This window comes from Pinus tabuliformis, chromosome 8, assembly GCF_031772625.1.
Source record: "Pinus tabuliformis cultivar Carrire ecotype Pingquan chromosome 8, CPIR1, whole genome shotgun sequence".
NCBI classification, from domain to species: domain Eukaryota; kingdom Viridiplantae; phylum Streptophyta; class Pinopsida; order Pinales; family Pinaceae; genus Pinus; species Pinus tabuliformis.
Window position 1 is genome coordinate 1,927,811,483 of NC_142294.1, and position 20,329 is coordinate 1,927,831,811.

At 38.4% G+C, this 20,329-nt stretch overlaps 1 protein-coding gene across 2 annotated transcripts in view; it reads left to right on the forward strand.

Annotated features, from left to right (window-relative positions):
- Nucleotides 1-14,631, forward strand: part of LOC149244219 (spindle/kinetochore-associated protein) — a 234,109-nt gene extending 219,478 nt beyond the window's left edge. For both annotated transcript variants that reach the window (XM_089374763.1, XM_089374762.1), the window contains one exon: nucleotides 14,230-14,631. In XM_089374763.1, coding sequence (XP_089230889.1) covers nucleotides 14,230-14,274 — 45 coding nt within the window. In that variant the 3' untranslated portion in view covers nucleotides 14,275-14,631. The remainder of the gene's footprint in view (nucleotides 1-14,229) is intronic.
- The last annotated feature ends 5,698 nt before the right edge of the window (nucleotides 14,632-20,329 follow it).

Consider the following 20,329-nt stretch of genomic DNA (forward strand, 5'->3'; position numbering starts at 1 on the left):
ATCTCATGCAGATATTTCAAAGGATGCTTGGTGGCAACTCTATGTGAATGAAGCGACTCACTCATGAATTTATTCAGGTTCTATGCACATCATATATATATACAGATGGATGTTCAAAACGGAACATCAATGCTTCAATCAACAGTCAGATGCCATGTCAAGTTCAACAACATCTTTGAACTTCAAATCGGAGTATCCAAGGATTTTCATTTTCATTACTCAAAAACATTTTCAATAACTTTGCAATATAGAATTTCTTTTCCAAATTCCAGAAATTGATTCATCATGCCATGATACATCATTTCGAGCTTCAAAAGCTATCTCCCTCTGATTTAGATCATCAGAGGCTCATCACTTGTCAAGGGTAGACCATCAAGATATAAAACCAAAACCATAATCAAAATCAAAGCCATACCTTGGAACTCATCATCCTGACTTCATCAGATAACTGTCAAATATAGACATATCTGGATTGGGGAGCTTGCTTCATGCAATGCTCTAAGCATAATGCCTTGCATAAATCAATGTTGTACCATCACATCAGTAGAGTCAGCTCATCAAAGTTTAGTCCATCATAGTATCAATTCTGTCATCCATGAGACAGGGAGAGCTCATATCAAGTTGTGACGTCATTTATTATCATGCCAACAAGTTGTCATCTACCATGCATTAACGATCCGAACTTTATCAAGTCATTATCATAATCATAATACAAGTCATTTCTGTCACTAGGTGCAAATGCATACACCAAGGATGAGTCACGTAGGTTCCAATTTCATGCTAAATCACAACTATCAGTACCTCAACCATTGTGCTAGGAATGAAGAGGCCAATACAAAATAATTTTTCCGAATACCCAGATAAGTCATTATGCCCACATAGCATAGACATCAGGGCAAACCAACAATCATCAAATCAGATCATTAGTCATCAGGTCAAGTCCAAATTCACTATCGTATAGAGATCTATAGTCAAAGCATATCTCATTCATCAATTCAAAGTTATTGTCAAGCATCATGACAACACATTGTTCATTCAATCATGCCAACCTCTTGTAGCACAAACATAGTGATATCTATATGTATGTCTCGGTCACCTGCAAACCCAAGTTCAATCTGCATGTTCATGTTATGGAAAACATTCAAGCTTTTTTGGCTTCCAGATCTTGTTATCTGCAACACATCTGTGGCACTGACATCTTCCAGGTGACCATCCGATTTCATGCACAATACTTCATTTTTATGTGATCAACAATTTAACCCAACAACTTCATAAATTAGATTACAGTGACAGAATATGTCAGAGACATCTTGATTTAGAGTTCAGACAACTTCAGATGATGGTCAACTGTAGTCAAACCCCTGGACGCTCCCTTCAGGTTAGTATGGGAGTGTCTTTAGCTGCCTGGATGCTACCAGGGCCTTAGCATGCATGCGTCCAGGGACGCGATTTCCCAATTCAATGCCCGCGTCTGGAGCATAAACCCTAATTTTTGTATAAGCTTTAGATCTGAGACTTTGCTGCAGAGCAATAATTTCAGATGCACATAAATCATACTTCAACAATACAAAATGCAAATAGTAATAAGAATAAGAATCTTGAGAAGAGATTCTCCCTCTGACTAGGAATCTATGTCATCAACCTGTCTCTACTAGAGTCAAGCAACAACAAATCTGTTAGATCATAAACATCTATCTATCATGGCTATCAACATCATGACATCAATCTTGCATCAAATATTAGACTCAAAGCAACAGATAGATGTAACATCATATCTCAAAGATTATGGACACAATAACACTTTTTACCAAGATACTTCATCGAGTTAGGACATTCAGTTTAACCGTATGCCATCAAGACAAGACCACAGGTAGTAAGAGATCTAGAATATCAATCTCATAGTTATACTTTTAACATCATGTTTATCATGATCAATAGGATCAGGTAAGGTCATTCAATAAAGCTTTATCAAAACAACAAGAGTGTCAATCTCTCTTTCCATATGCTTTCATCATGCTTATCACAAGAATTACTAGTAGTATCATGTATAAGAGTCAATGAGCTATCTTTCTATATGAAATCCATCATGACAAGTATCAAGAGTATCATTTGCTAAAGTCAAGGTGCTAGCCTTTCTTATAGGATCAAGATCTCCAACGGATGGATGTTAGCTAATCATCAAGTGTATCAATGTATCAATATTAGATAGCCTCATAGAATTCAAGAAGATCAAAATGTTCAACACCATGTGCATCATTTCATCATAGGAAACATAGATCCAAGTCACTTTCATATGTGTGTATGAGCCATCATATTAGAATAATCCTATTTAGTATTTAATGCTCATTCTTTTAGTTGTTGCTATTTTTATTCTTTTAGCAGTTTCTTAGATGAAACTGATTGTTTCCATTTCCTAAATGATGTTTCTATTACTGTAAATATCTCTGTATTATTATTGAGCTTCAGCGTGCTCATCAATTCAATTCATTTTCATTGAAATCTATATGCGTGTTTCGCACTGTTTTATGGTATCAGAGCTCGGGATTTTTTTTTTTCGAAATAATTTTTCAATTTATGAAAAATTTAGTGTCTCATTTCGAAATTGCTCATTCAGTGGAGAATTTTTTAACGTGAGTGGTCATTTCGTGGAAGCTGGTGCCTGCAATCGATCGATCGTGTTTACATTAAGCGATTCAGTGTGTGCGGTCAAATTTTTTTTTACAGGACTTCTTGCTACGTGCATTCACCAAGCTTCATTTGATACCCTAGCGTCTTTGGAGCGGAGCGGATCCCAGCTGTTGTCGTATCCACGAAGAGGTTAAGCCCTGATGGTGACAGAGCAGCGTAAATCCTTACTGTAAAACCCTTGGACGGACGGCATACCTCTGTCATTTCTTCTCGCAGCATCCATTGACGCGACATCACAGTGTGCAGCGTGGCTCTGTCCGAGAACGCGTATGCGTATTGTTTTCTCTTCCGCTAAGAAGGTCACGCCATTATCACTCTTCAGATTCGACCCCGTATCTCTGCTCACAGATAGTGTGCGTATGCAAGTCAATCGACCATCGTGAAAGTCGAAAGTTTATTTTTTGTCTAAAGTTTTTTGCTGTGAGTGAGATTTCAACCGGCGGCTCACGTGCATCTGCAACCATTCGATTGCTCTGACAAAGACGTGGGTTCACATTTCTGTCCACGTATTGGTCAATTTCTGTCCACGTATTGGTCAATTTTTTTGTTTCTTGGCTGAGTGGATTAAGCTAAAACTGCTGCAAAATCAGACGTTTGAGTTTCGATTTAACTGGAAAGTTAGTCGCACGAAAATTTTGCTGTTCCAAAAATATAGAGCTCATTTTTCCTCAAATAAATTATCTCTGTGGAGACTTTTGCCGGGTAAGCTCTATATATTTTCTTGAACCTGCTTCGCAGAACGAATTCTATTTTGTTTATTTTATTGCACCAGGATCAGCGGGCATCTACATTGAAATTTGTGCCAGACTTCTTTATTGTCTTGGGAAACGTACAAATGGCCTCGCTCACCAATCTGATGTTAGAAGGAAATCAATGCTTTAATGGCAGCGATTATAACATCTGGAAACAAAGAATGTTGACCATTTTTGAATACAAGCGTCTTGATTAGCTCGTTTTGGGCAAAGAGCTTCGTCCCGGTACAGCTGGTACCGATCAAGATAAGTTTGATGATCGAAATCGAGAGGCTGTTATGCATCTCAAGCTCTCTATGGCTGATGATCAGTTACTGCAGATTCCTTCTGGCAAGACAGTTGCCGAGATCTGGCAACAGTTGAAAGAACTGCACGAGACATCTGAGAAGAGCAGAGCTTTCTTTCTCAAAAATCAGTTGTTCTCCATCATGATGGACGAACATATGTCTTTACAAGAACATCTCAACAAGATTAAAGACATTCGAGATCAGCTCGAAGCCATTGGTCGCACCATGGAGGAAGAAGATATGGTAGTCATCACTTTGAAAAGTCTACCAAAATCTTATGAGCACTTCATAGAAACACTCAACATTACCGCCACTAATGTTGATCTGAAGTTTCCGGAGTTATGCACCAAACTCATGCAGCAGGATCGTTGGAAACAACAGTTTGGTAGTGGTGCAGCATCAACCTCCTCAGAAAATGCTTTTGCTGCCAAATATCAGTCCTCTCGGTCCTTTCAGCAGAAAGGTTCTTCTCAACCTTTTGATCCTGCTAGGAAGAAAAATGTGCAGTGTAATTACTGTCACAAGTTCGGCCACATGAAGAAAGATTGTCGACAAAGGATTGCTTCTGAACAGAAGAAACAGAGAGAGCTCCATCAGACAGCAAATGTTGCAGAACATTCTGAGCAGACAGATTCTGCCTTTTACGCCTTTATGGCTAAAAGGTCTTCAGATCATGTTCTGTCTTCTGCCTGGTACATTGACTCTGGTGCATCACGCCATTTCTCTCACAGGCGTGACTGGTTTATTGACTTCTCACTTTTCAGTGATTCCGTAGTATTTGGCGGAGGTGAAAAGTACACAGTGGTTGGCAGAGGTACAGTTCAGATCCAGTCTGGTGGGCGCACACTCATCTTCCTGAATGTGTACTATGTTCCTAGTATGGAAATTAATCTGTTGTCTGTCAGTCAGATTATGAGGAACTCTCCTCAGCTTGATGTAGTGTTCAGTGCGCACAAGTGCTCCATTATTGATAGGGAGACTAGTCTTACAGTTGCTGTTGGCCTAGAGGATCATGGTCTATACAGGCTTCTTGACACCGGTGACTCTCCAGAAGTGGCTCTAGCAGCGCGTGTCTCTCCCATCAGCACTCTGTGGCATCAGCGATATGGGCATCTAAACATGCAGTATCTCTCTCAGCTCTCTCGGGAGGGACTTGTGTCAGGATTACCTGATATTCAGACTCAGCAGTTGGGCGTATGCGGCGCCTGTCAAGCTGGAAAGCAACATCGGTCTTCATTCAAGGATGGAGAATCTTGGCGCGCATCTAAGGTACTCCAGTTAATTCATGCTGATATTTGTGGTCCTATGAATACATCTTCTATCACTGCTTGCAAATATTTTTTGCTTATTGTAGATGATTTCAGTAGAAAGATGTGGGTGTATTTTCTAAAATATAAATCTGATGCATTTAGTACCTTTCAGAAGTTTAAAACCTTAGTTGAAAAAGAGTCTGGCTGTAACATCATGACTCTTAGGACCGATAATGGGGGGGATTTTGTTCTTCTGCTTTTTCCAACTTCTGTGATACTCATGGCATCAAACGCCAGTTAACTACACCCTACACTCCTCAGCAGAACAATGTTGTCGAACGTCGCAACCGCACGGTTGTTGAAATGGCTCGTTCCATGTTACAACACAGGAGTGTTCCGAACAAATTCTGGGCTGAAGCAGTATTTACTGCTGTTTATCTTCTTAACCGATCACCCACTCAGGCTGTTAAAGGGAAGACTCCCAAAGAGGTTTGGTTTGGCCGTAAGCCTAAGATCAGTCACCTCAAAGTATTTGGCTCAGTTGCATATGTTTGGATTCCAGCTGCTAAGCGCTCTAAGCTGGATTACAAAAGCCAGAAACTCATGATGACAGGGTAAAGTGATCATCACAAGGCCTATAGGCTGATAGATATAGCCACTGGTCGTCTTAGCTTCAGTCGGGATGTAGTATTTGATGAAGACAGTGGATTCTTTCAGTCTTCTCCTTCTGAGCAGTGTTCTGAAGATCAGCCTCACAGTGTTCTTCTTCCGGTCGGTCCACCTGATGGGAGGGATGATGCAGCATCAGTGTTTGATAATACTCTATCTGAGCTTCCTCCAGAAAATAACCCTCCTCTTGCTGCCCCTATTGTTCTTGAGCCTTCTCCACCTCCTCCTGATATTGGTTCCTCTACTCTTCGGCCTAAATGGTGGGCTAAAACCATTGGTGATCTCCGGGATGATGAGCTCCTTGAAGGTAGAACTTCTAGACATAAGAGCAAACAACAGTCTACAGTCAATTTTGCTCTTATGGCTAACCTACACGGTATTTTTGAGCCTCAAACCTATTCAGATGCTGAGTGTACATCTGAGTGGGAACAGGCTATGGAAGCTGAATTCCAGAGTCTTCAGAAGAATCACACATGGACCCTTTCTGATCTTCCTGCAGGGAAAAATCCCATCAGCTGCAAATGGGTGTATAAAGTGAAATACAAAGCTGACGGAACCATAGACAAGTATAAATCTCGTCTTGTGGCTCGAGGGTTCTCACAGAAGGAAGGCATCGACTATGAAGAGACTTTTGCTCCTACAGCCAAGATGAGTACCATACGGCTTGTCCTTGCCCTAGCAGCTCAGTTCAATTGGAAAGTTCATCAGATGGATGTAAAGAGTGCTTTCCTAAATGGTGACCTACAAGAAGAAGTCTACATGACGCAGCCTCCAGGTTTCAAGGTTGCTGGTCAAGAACAGAAAGTGTGTAGATTAGCTAAAGCACTTTGTGGATTGAAACAAGCTCCTCGGGCTTGGTACATGAAAATTGATCAGTACTTGACAGATCATGGCTTTCAGCGGAGCCCATTTGATGCAAACCTGTATATCAAGCATACTGGTGATGATATCTTGTTTGTGGTTGTCTATGTGGATGACCTTATCATTACTGGCAGCTCTGCACATTTGATCAATGGGATCAAACAAGACTTATGCAGAACCTTTGATATGACAGACTTGGGACTTCTTCATTACTGTCTGGGGGTTGAAGTTTGGCAGACTGAAAACCACATCTTTCTCTCTCAGTCCAAGTATGCCAAAAATCTTGTGGACAGGTTCAGAATGCAGGATTGCAAACCGGCCACGACTCCTATGGAACCAGGGCTCAAACTTTCAGCTCAGTCATCCTCTCCCCTTGTGGATGAAACTTTATTCAGGCAATTAGTGGGCAGTCTCATCTACCTTACTGCCACCAGACTTGACATCAGTTTTGCAATGAGCTACATTTCCCGCTTCATGTCAGCTCTTAAAGCTGATCATTGGATAGCAGCAAAGTGTGTGCTACGATATGTGTGTGGCACTTCTGATTATGGACTCCTATACACTTGAAGTTCCAATCCTATACTCAGTGGTTACACAGATTCTGACTGGGCCGGTTCGGTTGATGACCGTAAATCTACAGCTGGGTATGTGTTTAGTCTAGGATCCGGTGCTGTTACCTGGACTAGTAAGAAGCAGCAGGCAGTGGCTCTCTCCTCAACAGAAGCAGAGTATCGGGGAGCAGTTAAGGCATCCTGTGAGGCAGTTTGGCTTCGACGTATGCTTGCAGATATGCATGTTTCCCAGACAGGTCCTACTTCCTTGTTTTGTGATAATCAGGGAGTGCTCAAACTTGCCAAGAATCCAGTCTTTCATGAACGAACAAAGCATGTGGAAACTCATTGCCACTACATTCGCCAGCTTGTTGAAGACGGATCCGTTCAGTTGCAATATGTTCCCACAACAGAGCAGCCTGCAGACATCTTCACCAAGCCTCTTGGCCTTGATAAGTTTGTAAAATTCAGAGGGTCTATTGGTGTTGTAAATAGATTGAGCATTAAGGGAGGGTATTAGAATAATCCTATTTAGTATTTAATGCTCATTCTTTTAGCTGTTGCTATTTTTATTCTTTTAGCAGTTTCTTAGATGAAACTGATTGTTTCCATTTCCTAAATAGAAACTTGATGTTTCTATTACTGTAAATATCTCTGTATTATTATTGAGCTTCAGCTTGCTCATCAATTCAATTCATTTTCATTGAAATCTATATGCGTGTTTCGCACTATTTTACATCAAGGAAAGAGACATTCTCATCATACCTTAGTGCTTACCTAGGCATCAATATTATTGTTGAAATATAACATACCATGCATACCTTGTGGTATTCAAATACCTGTGCAACTTCTCATAGGCATCTTGTAGTGCTTTGTCATCTTTTCATCAAGTACCTCTTTACCTCTTTCCAGATCTAGCTTTTCTTTCCTGCATCTCAAATGATCCTCAAGAGGGATCCACTTATCACATCTCATCAAGGAGGTTAGAAACATCCATATACTCAAATACATATGCAGGAAGTATAAGTAATAAACATAATCATCAGATCCATAGGTCTAAACAAAAGTAAGAGGCATCATAAGTCAAGAAATACTTATCTTCAATGAGAGGTGATCCTCTCCCTCTTGAACCAATCTTCAAGAGCCATCAATGTCCATGGTCCATATACCAATGTTGCCTTCAATTATCCAACCAGGTCTGCTAGGGATTATCCCATCTAGGGCTTCATCAAATCTTTGTCAAGTGCTTGAGCATCTTCACATTGACCAGCTAGGTTCCATATCTCATATTGTTTCCATAAACCAGGGTTTTCTCTCCAACCCTAACCTCATAGAATCCATCAAACCCTAATAATCAAGTTGCCTAGGGTTTTCTTCAAACCCTAGAATTCTTTTAGGTCTCCACCATCCACTTCTTGCTTCCATCAAAGATGTCATCATCAAGGTGATCTCCATGGCTTTTCTTCAGTCCAACTCCAATACCATGTTAATTTTTCATAGGGCTACATGTTCTTTGCTTTGATGATTGCGTTTCTTCATTAATACATTGAGTTCACCCCATATCATCATTATATTATTAAGATCTACACCATTATTCATCAACGTATGCAATTATATAGAAAGAACAACATCATCATCAATGCAACGGAACATAAAGGAACAATAGAATAAAAACATGCACACACATAGACACCAGGATTCGTTCGAGACCAAGGCACAACCCACTATGGGGAAAACCCTTGCAAATCTTCTTCTTGTTAGATCGTTATCAAATGATTCAGCAAAAGAGAGTACAATGATCCATAACTTAATCTATGCAACAAAACGACTATGATATCCATGAAACAAATCTAATCATGCTTATTTTCAAAACCCTCATTCTGATGGCTGTAATGTGCTGTCACTGACTGTAGTCAACTACTGGAGACTGCTGTGAATGTGTTGAACACTGCTAAACACTGAGCGAAATCTTCGGAATACTAAAATCTCATCCTTGAGTCTTGGACGCAGGGAGGAGGAGTTGTGCGAGCGTATATAACAATCCTGGACGCTCTCTATGAATTGTATGCCAATGTCTATGGTAGCGTGGACGCTCCCTAGACCGTTTTGTGCATGTGTCCAGGGACCAACTCATGAGATCTGCTCCAAACCCCTAGACACTCTCTTCTAGTTACTGTGCGTGCGTCCGGGACAACCTGGACGCTCTCAGGACCACTCTGTGCGAGCGTCCGGGGACCAACATGTTGAAGGAAATGTAAGTAGGTTCGGTCTTCATAAATGTACTTTTGATATTTGTATTTATTCAAGAAAATAAATATTATTTTTATAATATATGTCAATGAGTTTCTTGCTCATTGAAATAGGTCTAGCACTATTTAAAGTGCTATAGGTGAGTCAAATAGTCAAAAGAATAAGTTGAAGACCTTAAGGGCATGTTATACCTTGTATGTATATGTATTATGGTCAAGAGAATACCTCCAAGCAAAGTCACAAGCATCCTCCAAGCTACGACATCCCTGAAAGAAGAAATCCGAAGCATAAAAGCAGTGCTCATGTCAGCCTATAATCAGTTGACAAGTCGGCCTAAATACAATTGACAAGTCAGCCTAAATGGAGGGACAAACCTCTATATATCATTGTTTTAAAAAACCACCTAGTCGACTCCGAATCGGCCGAGTCAGACCGAGCCAATGCCTGGCCGGGTCGGCTCGGTGTCCAAAACAGAATGGATGGTCGAGTTGTTACCGAGCCAGGCATTGACTCGGTCGACTCGGTAATAATTCAGCCGACTCGGTAATGACTCGGTCGACTTGGTAACAACTCGGCTCGCTGGGCTCTTTGACAAAAATCCTGAAGCACATTTGTCAAAAGTTGCTCCGCCTCCTACATATCAATGGTTGGGTTGCTGTTTATTGCATATTTATAGCCCTAAAGTAATCTATCACTGTGAGAAAGTTTTGAAATTTACAAGGCCGAAGTATGGTTATCTTAGTGGCATGAATTAGGAAACTGAAAAAATGCATTGAACCATAGAATGTTTTTAAAAAGGAAAACGTTTTGGCAATGGACTAATAAATACATATTTACCTCTGATTGTTCTGGAGCTTGACCAGAATTAAATCAAGGGTTTTGAGACTTCATTAGGGGTAGAGAATTGGTATTATTGATGTTGTAGTCTAGTGATTGTCTTTAGGCTGAGGCAGACAATAATCTTGGCATTGGTGGCTAAGTATGAACTTTATACTGGATAGTGCACTGGGTGCCATTTTGATATAATAGATATATTCATGAGCCTACTTTGATCATATGTTGTCTTCTTTCTATATTCTAAAGCTTTGTGTTTGGAAACATGAATGAAAATCTTTAAAATTATGTTTTTATAAAAAAAAATATATTTAATGTATTTTTTACAATGACCGAGTCATTGAAATCAAATCGGCTGAGTTGATACCGAGTCGGAGTCGGAGTCGACCCTCAGCCATTTCCGAGTCGGAGTCAGAGTTTTAAAACATTGCTATATATAGAGGCTGTCCACTCCTCTATATCGTACTCTCTTAAGCTCTGAAATTAGCGAAGAGACAAGCGAAGATAAGGAAGTCTATAGGGTATTTAAGGGCAACGTAGAAGAAGTATATAGAACCAAAATTAGGGGGAGCATTTCTGGGACAGCTATAGCCACATGTGCGAAGTTAAGGAAGGCTGCCTGCGGTTATGACAACAATCACTAACAACTCACCATATCTCATTGTTTAGGGCTCAATCCAAGCCTACAAGACCACTCTCTCAAGCGAAGGATCATGGAGGAAAAGCGAAGGTAAGAGGGCTGTTCTAAGGCTCATTACAGTCACACATGCGAGGGAAAAGGAGGCTGCCTCTGCTGTCATAACAACCCTACATTACAATCATCCAAATTAGTTGATTGGTGAAGAGAAGAAAGGAATCATCATAAGAAGAAGGGTCTCATCTAAAGTATCTTCTCTAGGGCAAGTGTAACAAGGTTACTAACAAGTTGAAAGAAGATCGAAGCGCCGGAAGTAGGAGGACGAAGTGCCGGAAGAAGTGTCGGGGTATATGGTGCAAAAAGGAGTGAAGACATGACTTGTGCTTGGAGGATCTCTGTGTCAGTGGTCTAGGGTTTGGCATTGATCAATAAAAGCTTCAATAAGAGAAATTCACTAAAGGGTTTTCCTGTCAAGAGTATAGAGGTTTTGGCCCTGGTAGAGAGCCAATATCTTGTGTTCTTGTTTTTTATGTTTTGGTAGCAGTTTGATGAAGTACACACATATGCACTAATAAGAAGAAGAAGAAGAAGAAGAATACGCTAACAAGAAAGGTAAATAGACTCCACAAATTGTTATCAAGTAACGAAGAATCACACTACACTACTTTGCCCTAGATTCTTCAAGACGACACCTCCAAATCTCCCTTTGAAACCCTGGACGCTCCCATAGGCTTCTGTGCCAGCGGCTAGGGCTCTCTGGACACTTAATTGACCACTGTGTGCCAACGTCCAGGGACTAAAAGGCCCAGTTCTATGCCAACGTGTAGGGATCAGAAAACCCTAGATCAGAGTGAGCTTCATCCTTGAGATTTCGGACCCTTGCGTGAACTTTCCTTCGACAGCCCTGTGCGAACCAAAACAATAAGAGAAGAGAAGATGGCTTGATCAATGTGTCCAAATGAGCTTGAGGTCTCTTCTATTTATAGGCTTTCATGAGGGTCCACTTGGGGTTGAGGCCGACCTATCCAATTTAATATGTACTTAGCGTAGACCTAACCCAATATACATGAGTGAATAAATAAATTAAAAAATCAACTTTCGCTTGTCCAAATAAGGTGATTTTTGTGTCGATTTTGGTCCTCTCGAAAAAAGGAATCTATTGCAATCATCATCTCGGTCATCGGAGCTGTCCAAGGTGGAATTTGACCGCAATTGCAAAAATTAATTGTAAGTGCAACCAATAATCCTTCACCCTTGCCTTTTCTAGTTAGATTGTAGATGACCCTTATACCCAATCTTCCTACAATTTTCAAGAGGTTGAGTCCCATCTTCAAATAGCTTACCATTGAGAGAGTGATCTTTCTTTTAAGATTGCCTTCCTTCCTTCAAATGATAGCTAACAAAGTGGTCTTCAAATAGTCCTTCCTTCACCTTAGCTCTGATACCATGTTGAGAAATCAATGCTTGTAGTAATTAGGGTTTTGATTCCTCTTTCTTGATAATTATTTGTGATGTGTGTTGGCTTCTTTTACTTCTTTATTATGTTATCTTTCATCAAGCAATTACCAAATCAAAAGTGCATGAAGATCACAAAAACAAGGGACACAAGATGTAGGCACTCAGCCAGGGAAAAACCCCTATGAAGGGGAAAACCCAATCAAACTCTTCCTCTAGTAGATTCAAATCAAGATGAGACAATCCAAAACCCTTTTGACCTAGACAGAGCTCCTCCAGTCACCAAGCCAACCCTTTCTTCAAGTAGACAAACTCTGCCAAATCCTCCAAGTGTCAACTCCTTAAATACTTCTTCAAACTAGAATTCGGCCCCTGCAACTTGCCTAAAAACCCTAGAAAACTCGCACGTGTGAGAGAGAGAGATGCTCCAAGCTTCGATTTTGCTTCTTCCTTGAATTAGGTCTTCTTTCTTGCAATTCGCTCTTCTTTTTCGTACTCTCTCTTGTAAATCGAACTTGTTGAGTGTGTGTTCCAAATGAGTGGAAATGTCTCTATTACTGTTTCCACATGGTCGAATTCCCTCTAATTGGGCCGACTTCTCTAGGACAAGGCCGACTTGGTGAGGAGGGGTAAAATGACTGTTTTGACTTAAATAAACATTTCTTTTCATGATACAAAAGCCCAAGAAGGGTCTAATAAATGTGACATAGACTCTTTTGACTGAAGACAAAACCTAGAAGCCTTCAATGGAGGTGATGACCTAGAAAATAAATAAAATTTCTTTTCCTTTTTCTTTTGACAAATACACTATATCATGGCTCAAATAAAATTATGAAGACCAACATTAGTTACATTCTTCAACAGACATCACCATTTCTTTTTTTGGTAATTGTCACAAAGAACAACACACCAGAGTTTAATACACAAATTATTGAGCCCTATATTTCTATGTTTTAAATGTCTCATTTATCCAAATGGGTGTGTGATTACAGTCCCTCGTTGCCTTCTTTGGTCACAGAAGTTCCTTGGCACCTTCACCCGCTTCCTTGCTTCTCCTCAATGTGACCATAATATCATCTGAGATTTTACAAAAACATGTGGTCAGGAATACACATAAATGAGAAAGAGTGGATTGATACATTCATTTGATAATACTGTCTCATTTCATATTAGGATATGAGAGGAGTACGTTAAATGCCCCATTATTACATCAGTTTATTAGTGAGCATTTATTATTCATCTAAGTCCTTAGTTCTAAAGATGGTTATTACCTCCAGCAATTCTTTCCAAATGTTTATTCTTAGTATATGTAATTTTGAACAGGTGATATCATTATTATCTTATTCCCAAGTTTGTGGTTCTCAGTTTGAGTTACCTGTAGTTCTATGAAGAAAAAATTCTCTATTTGTTGTACCAAGTATTCCTATGCCCTAGACACTGTCTTAAAAGTTTATTACCTCTTTCATTTTTGTTAATCTTAAAAGATATCATGCTAGGATCCAAATTACAAGTCGTACATCAATGCACATTTTTCTAAATGAGACTTAGTACCTGTATCCTCTTTTCCTGCATTCGTTTTTAACGTTCTTCATCTTATCTACTTTGTTTCATTTTCTGGATTTTCAATCTTGTTTACTTTGTTTTAGTTTTTAGGTTTTCTTCCATTTTCCAATTTTCTCATGTGCAGTCGATGGTTGACTTCTTGCTTCAACGTTTATGAGTAATTAATAAAATAATAATATTCTAATTTAAGATCACAACCTAGTGAGACGCCAAAGTTAAGGTAGACCATCGTTTTGTTTGTGGGACAAGGGAGATGCCAAATGACATGAATTGTGTGGGAATTTTTCACTTCTTTTTCTTTATAAAATCTATTACTGAATTAACTAACTGATTGCACAGGGGTCTTATTTACTGTTTAGCATTTTTTTTTTTAAACATAATTTTCTACTTTACGGGGGATAGAGGTGACCTTGCTGAATGGGGTTATTTCAGATGAGATGGGTAATGACAATGGATCTGCTGTCCTTCAAAATCTGAACCAAAAGCTGTTCTCATCCAAAATTCAAAACTGTTAAAGGATTCAACAGTCCCAGAATGATTTGAGAAATTGTGGAGACCTGATCTCTTTGGATTTTTTACAGCTACTCCACCAGAGTTAGGTTAACAGCTTACGTTAAAATTCCGGAAGTTTCAGATTAGTATACAATTTTCAAGCGTTATATTTCAAATTCAATAAGAAGGAACAATGTAAAAATTATTTGGTAGGACTTGACCGCCAAACATTCTTATTGTTTGAGCTACGTAGCATGATTTTATTCTCGCCATTGTCTTCCTTATACACTTATGTAACATTGCTTATTTCATTTGAGTTAAATGAGTGTTGTATTTCAGTAATTGAGGCTGTTATCTATATTAAGGTCAAGAGTGATCTTCTTGAGCTTTTGTTGTATATACTATAAACTAGCATCTTATTTGCTTGGAAATATATTTTTTCTTCTTTGTGAGGGTAAATATCCACCGTGGATTTTAACCTTGAAATTCACAATTTACATAATACTTCATAACACACAATTTACATAATACTTCATAACATGTGATGGCTAATTGAGCTGCCCCGTGTGTTTTCTTTGATTTTTATTTTTATTTTTTTCTCGGTGGCTTCACCCACAGGGATTTGAATATTGAATTTCATGATTTACATCGTACTTCATAACACAATGATGATGAATTGAGCTGCTCCCATGGGCTCCCGGAAATATGCTTTTCATATTAGCTAATATTCTATCCGTTGTTTTCAATACTCACTCTTAAAATGATGTTCGGGACTAAATTTTGTTGCACAGCTGGTTATGGTTGGTTTTTTTTCCTGTCCATGATTGGAGATTGGTTAAAATAATCGGTACAGCAAGGGACTTTTTTTTCATCGAGTATTTCGTAAATCAGTATTTTAGTGTCGAATATCTAATCCATCTTGTAGGCCTGGACATATTTACCAGATTTGTCAATTCTTTAATTTGGAATAGACTTTCACTGAGTTGACTGGATGATTTAAAAATATACCATATTCTGCGAATTCAAACCCCTTGGCCAACATTTTTACTGAGAGGAAAATATAAAAGGAAAAGAAAGAAGAAAGAAGAAAGAAAAGTGCTTTAATAAAGCGAAAAACAAACGAATAAAAATAAGTTGAACTCATGTCTGTAAACTTTCGACTCAAGTACAACCACCTTTAAAACTTGCCAAACTAGACCTAAGCGCAGGATTTTAGCAGTTCTATCTTAGGCATAATTCCATGTTCACCCAAACTTTAAACTGTGATAAAATTGTTTATTTTAAAGTGTGCAAAGTTCTACAAAATGATTGAGTAATCGGACTTAAAAAATAGAGACCATGTCTATAATATTCAATCACATGGGTCATAGCTATGATATTATTTAAATTTTGACGGGACACTATATCCTTCGACTTTGAAAAATGACCTAATACTTTACAGGTGATGTGGATCAATTATAATTGTGATTAGTAAATCAACTAAAGGCATGCCTTTTGCTTTGTGAGGATAGACTATGACATGGTTTTTCATAATTTTCGTTGCTGGGCATGAAATAGCCTTGTGCCACTATCCGTCTCCACCTTTAACTACTGGTTGGAGAAAGAGTAATCCATGAGATGTAATGATAATGTCTATAATATATTGTAATATATGTGGTTCAAATTGGAAAGAGGCTAAATAAAGTTAGGCATCAACAAAAGTTTATGTTTTTTTCTAAAAAAAAAATTGGTAATTTTATTACTGAAAACAAAATTACATTTTGTAAATGCTGTATAAGACACATTTAGAATTTAGCCAGAAGGCCTACAAGAAATTGAACACAAAGCTCCAAGAACAGTGCCCCAACTTCCAGAGGTTCACAAAATATCATACACTAGGGTTGAAACATCTAGATGGACAAACCCAAATAACAAAGCCCATAGGCCCACATGCATTAAACCCCAAAGGGGATCAAGATAAAACAAGGGTTGAACCCAGAAGAGAAAGGGTTGTCACCCCCAACCAGACGCCAACAGAAATACCCATTCCACAGTGCTTAGAACACACCACAACGAGCCCGAACGTAGGCGGTAGTGGTGGAAGACAAGAGAGGCAACCTGGTATGCAACGAACCGACATAGTAGAAAGGGAAAAATGCGACGGCGGTAGGAGTTGGCGACAATAAAAACCAAATGAAAACCCAAGCAAAGACACCATTGGCAATAAAAGAGAACAGGGGGAGGTAGTAGGCCGCACGGAATCCGCAATGATGGCCCAAAACGATGCATGTAGATACCAACAGTCAAAACAACAACATCCAACCCAAGATAAGTCTTGGCATCTCGCGTGAAAAGGAGGCACAAACTTGAGGGCCAAGGCAGCTAGGGTTCTGCGCAACCCTCCACTCCCTCAACTCCCATCAACAAAAGTTTATGTTGATGTTCTCATAATCAAAATAAATGTGAATGCAAAGGACAAATTCCACCTACTAATCATAATATAGAAGATTGTAACAAAAAATGGTAAGGGCATCTAATTTTTTTGTGGATCAATTAGAATATTTGAAATCATTGATGAGATCTGATTAGTTTTTTATTCGTTCACATGCCACCAACCTATGTAAGATATATATGGTGTCTATTTTAGTTTTGTTCTAGTACGTATTACAAACATCCCATGAGATAAAAGGAGTAATTTCTAGGTGGTCAATGAGAATTTAGTCCAAACCAAGCTAGTATGTATACTAGATAGATGTCCCCAACATCTTTTGATCAAGTGAAGGTCCAAGAAGACTAGTATAGTCTAGGGTCTTCCATCATGTTATCAGAGAAGACAAAGACACCGTGTCATGATTTTCTTTATATATTGTAAATGACCATGACTTTGGGAGGAAGTTTCTTGAATGGTGGGTTTATGTAATGCCCTACATTTGGTAGTAGGAAGATAGAACTATATTATGATGCACCCTAATCTTTTATATGCTTAGTCTTTATTTAGATCAATCAAACTAATGAGACATTTGATATATGGACATATGGACCTATTTATGCGTTGTGAGATGTGGTTTTATCATTATATGTTAATGATGAAGATAGTTATGTGATATATTTGGGCGTGGAAATTAAAATATGGAATTTTGATATGGGATACTAGTTCAAAATTATGTTGCAAATGTGTAATAGATGTGAAGGACGGTATAAATAAACATATGTTTCTTATTTGAAGATAGTTATGTGATATATTTAGGTGTGTAAATTAAAATATGGAATTTTGATATGGGATACTAGTTCAAAATTATGTTGCAAATGTGTAATAGATGTGAAGGACGGTATAAATAAACATATGTTTCTTATTTGAAGATAGTTATGTGATATATTTAGGTGTGTAAATTAAAATATGGAATTTTGATATGGGATACTAGTTCAAAATTATGTTGCAAATGTGTAATAGCTCCGAAGGACAGTATAAATGAAAATGTTTCTTATTTGTACTTTAATGCATTATATATATATATATATGAGTTATTAGTGAGCTAACCTACATGTTCACAAGCTATGTAATGGCCAAATGATTGTATTGCTAGGTAACCTAGATGTTGTAGAAATCATAAAGATAATGTACACTATAAATTTATTAGTTTGTAATTTCAAACACTTCTATGATTTGTGGGTAAGTATTGTTTTGAAAAATGGCACTTGTCTAGAGTGGTTTTTTAACTAAGAACAATGGTTGCATAATATGGTTTGATGTAGGGTGTTGAATCAAGTTCTATTAGGAAGGGTGGAGGTTTTTCTCACTATGTATACTCCAAAACTTGGAGTTTTGGGAGGGTTGTATTAGTCATGCTCCCCAAGATGTGTGACGACGATTGTTGGTTGGCTACTAAGGAAGTTGGGGTGATATTTTTTATGCTTCCGCTGTAGGGTTATATCTAGGGTTAGGTAAGTGGAGGCAACATTACAACATATTGTAGTAGGAGAACATATGGAAGGTGGATGATGGTAGTAGTGGTGACTAAGTGTTCAAAGTTGATTGTGAATTTGTTCAGGATTTTGGTAGGTATTAGGAGGTGTGATTCTTTGTTATTAGACCACCATGATTATAATTCTTACCTTGCTTAGATGCGCTTGTTTAATTCATTTATGAAAATCTTGTTGTGTGTTGGAAACCTAAACATATTGTTGCAGAAGAAGAAATGGAAGGTAGATGATGGTAGTAGTAAGTGATTGGAGTTTTGTTCAGGATCTTGGTATGTATTGTGATTCTTTGTTATTAGACCACCATGATTAGATTTGTTACCTTGCTTAGATACACTTGTTTAATTCGTTTAAGTCAATCTTCTTGTGTTGGAAACCTAATCTGTAAGGTTTATGGGAATTTGTAATACTCACTTAAGGTGGAATATGTTAGCCTCACACTCTCATAAAACAATCAATAAGTCCAAAACAATAAATTATTAAACTTTGAATAATGCCTACTTGTCTATTCTCGAATGAGACAACTCCTCAAACTTGGGAGTTTGTTTAGGTCTAGTTGGTTGAGAGGTTATCTCCACCTAGTTAGGCTCCTAGATTAGTGTGTGGTTGAGATATTCACTCAACCAAAGTGATTGTGTGTCCAAGATAAACGAACTATCTTGAGACATAATCTTGATGTATTTATATTGTATCATTCTCATTATTTGCATATACAATATACATTGAGGCTACAGGCCTTTTCCGCCATGTTTCTATCTCTCATAATTTAAGTTTTTATTTTCATTAATTTTTTTATTTGGTATCTGTTGACACCTAATCTTCATGATTGGGGGAATTTTGTGTAAATAAATAAATTAGGAATGTGAACAGTCATCGGGAGATGAACTGAACAATCACTCCTATTGTATATAACAATGACCTACCTATGGAATAAAATATGAATCAGTTGTTTGTTTTGTGGAGTTACTGCCTGGCCTGACATGGTATCAGAGCCAACTCCTTTTAGCCTTTGTGTCCCTTGTAACTCCCTGTTTGCTCTCCATATAGCTGAGCAGGTTCTTCATAAAATTAGCTGCCCCACTGTCTGACTGTTCAGCTCTCTGTTTGATTCATAAACGTTTCTAACATGGTAGCTGCGCCTGACATGGTATCATTGCATACTATGACTGTGCGGATGACTGATTCATAAACATTTCTGCCATGGATGCAGGCTTTGCCAGAGAATTGCAGTCTACGAGCCCTTTCTAGATTCCAATCTCTGTGTAGTCTATTCGTCTCTCTCATTCTGCTGTTTGATATGATTATGAGGCTTTGAAGTCTATCGCATACAAACGAACTGCTGTCTTCTTCCCGATTCAGATTACAAAAGTTCTGAGTTTCCATATTTTCGTTTCTCCTTTGAAAATCCTCTGAGAGCGAGACTGTAACAGAATTATTAAACGCAGGAATTTTTAAAGTGTTTGAGTTCGTATTTCTCTGGACTGACATGGTATACGAGTGGTATACGTTTGCATAACGTTTGGTAACGCTGTCCATAACGTTTGGTATTGAACTGCTTGTCCATAACGTTTGGTATCGCTGTATATGCCGTGTTGTTGTTTGACACAACGTTTGAGTTTTGAATATTGAATGCGTTTGAATTATTGGACGCTGTTTGAATATTAACGCTGTCCCATTGAACTGTGTTGAATGGTTCTAACGCTGTCCAGTTTTCCTGTTTTAACGCTATATGGTATTGAACTGTGCGGTTGAAATGGTATTTGAAACCCTGACATGGTATTTGAACTGCGGCTTTATTGAGTGATATACACCGCTTATGAACTGCATTTGAATCCGTTGAATGGTCCAGCGAATGGTCTAGCGTATATATATTGAATGGTTTCCATTTGAATCCTTTGTTGACTTTATATGTGCGTGGAGCTCTTGTTTAAAAGAAAAAAAGGGAGGTGATATGGAAATATTATATGAGGATGTTTTTATAAACATTGGAGGGATTTGAAGAAAACATAGTGCATAAAGTATTTGAAATCTTTTTGCCCTTTTGAGTACAATTTCACTGTATATCAGCAGAAGTATTTTTTCT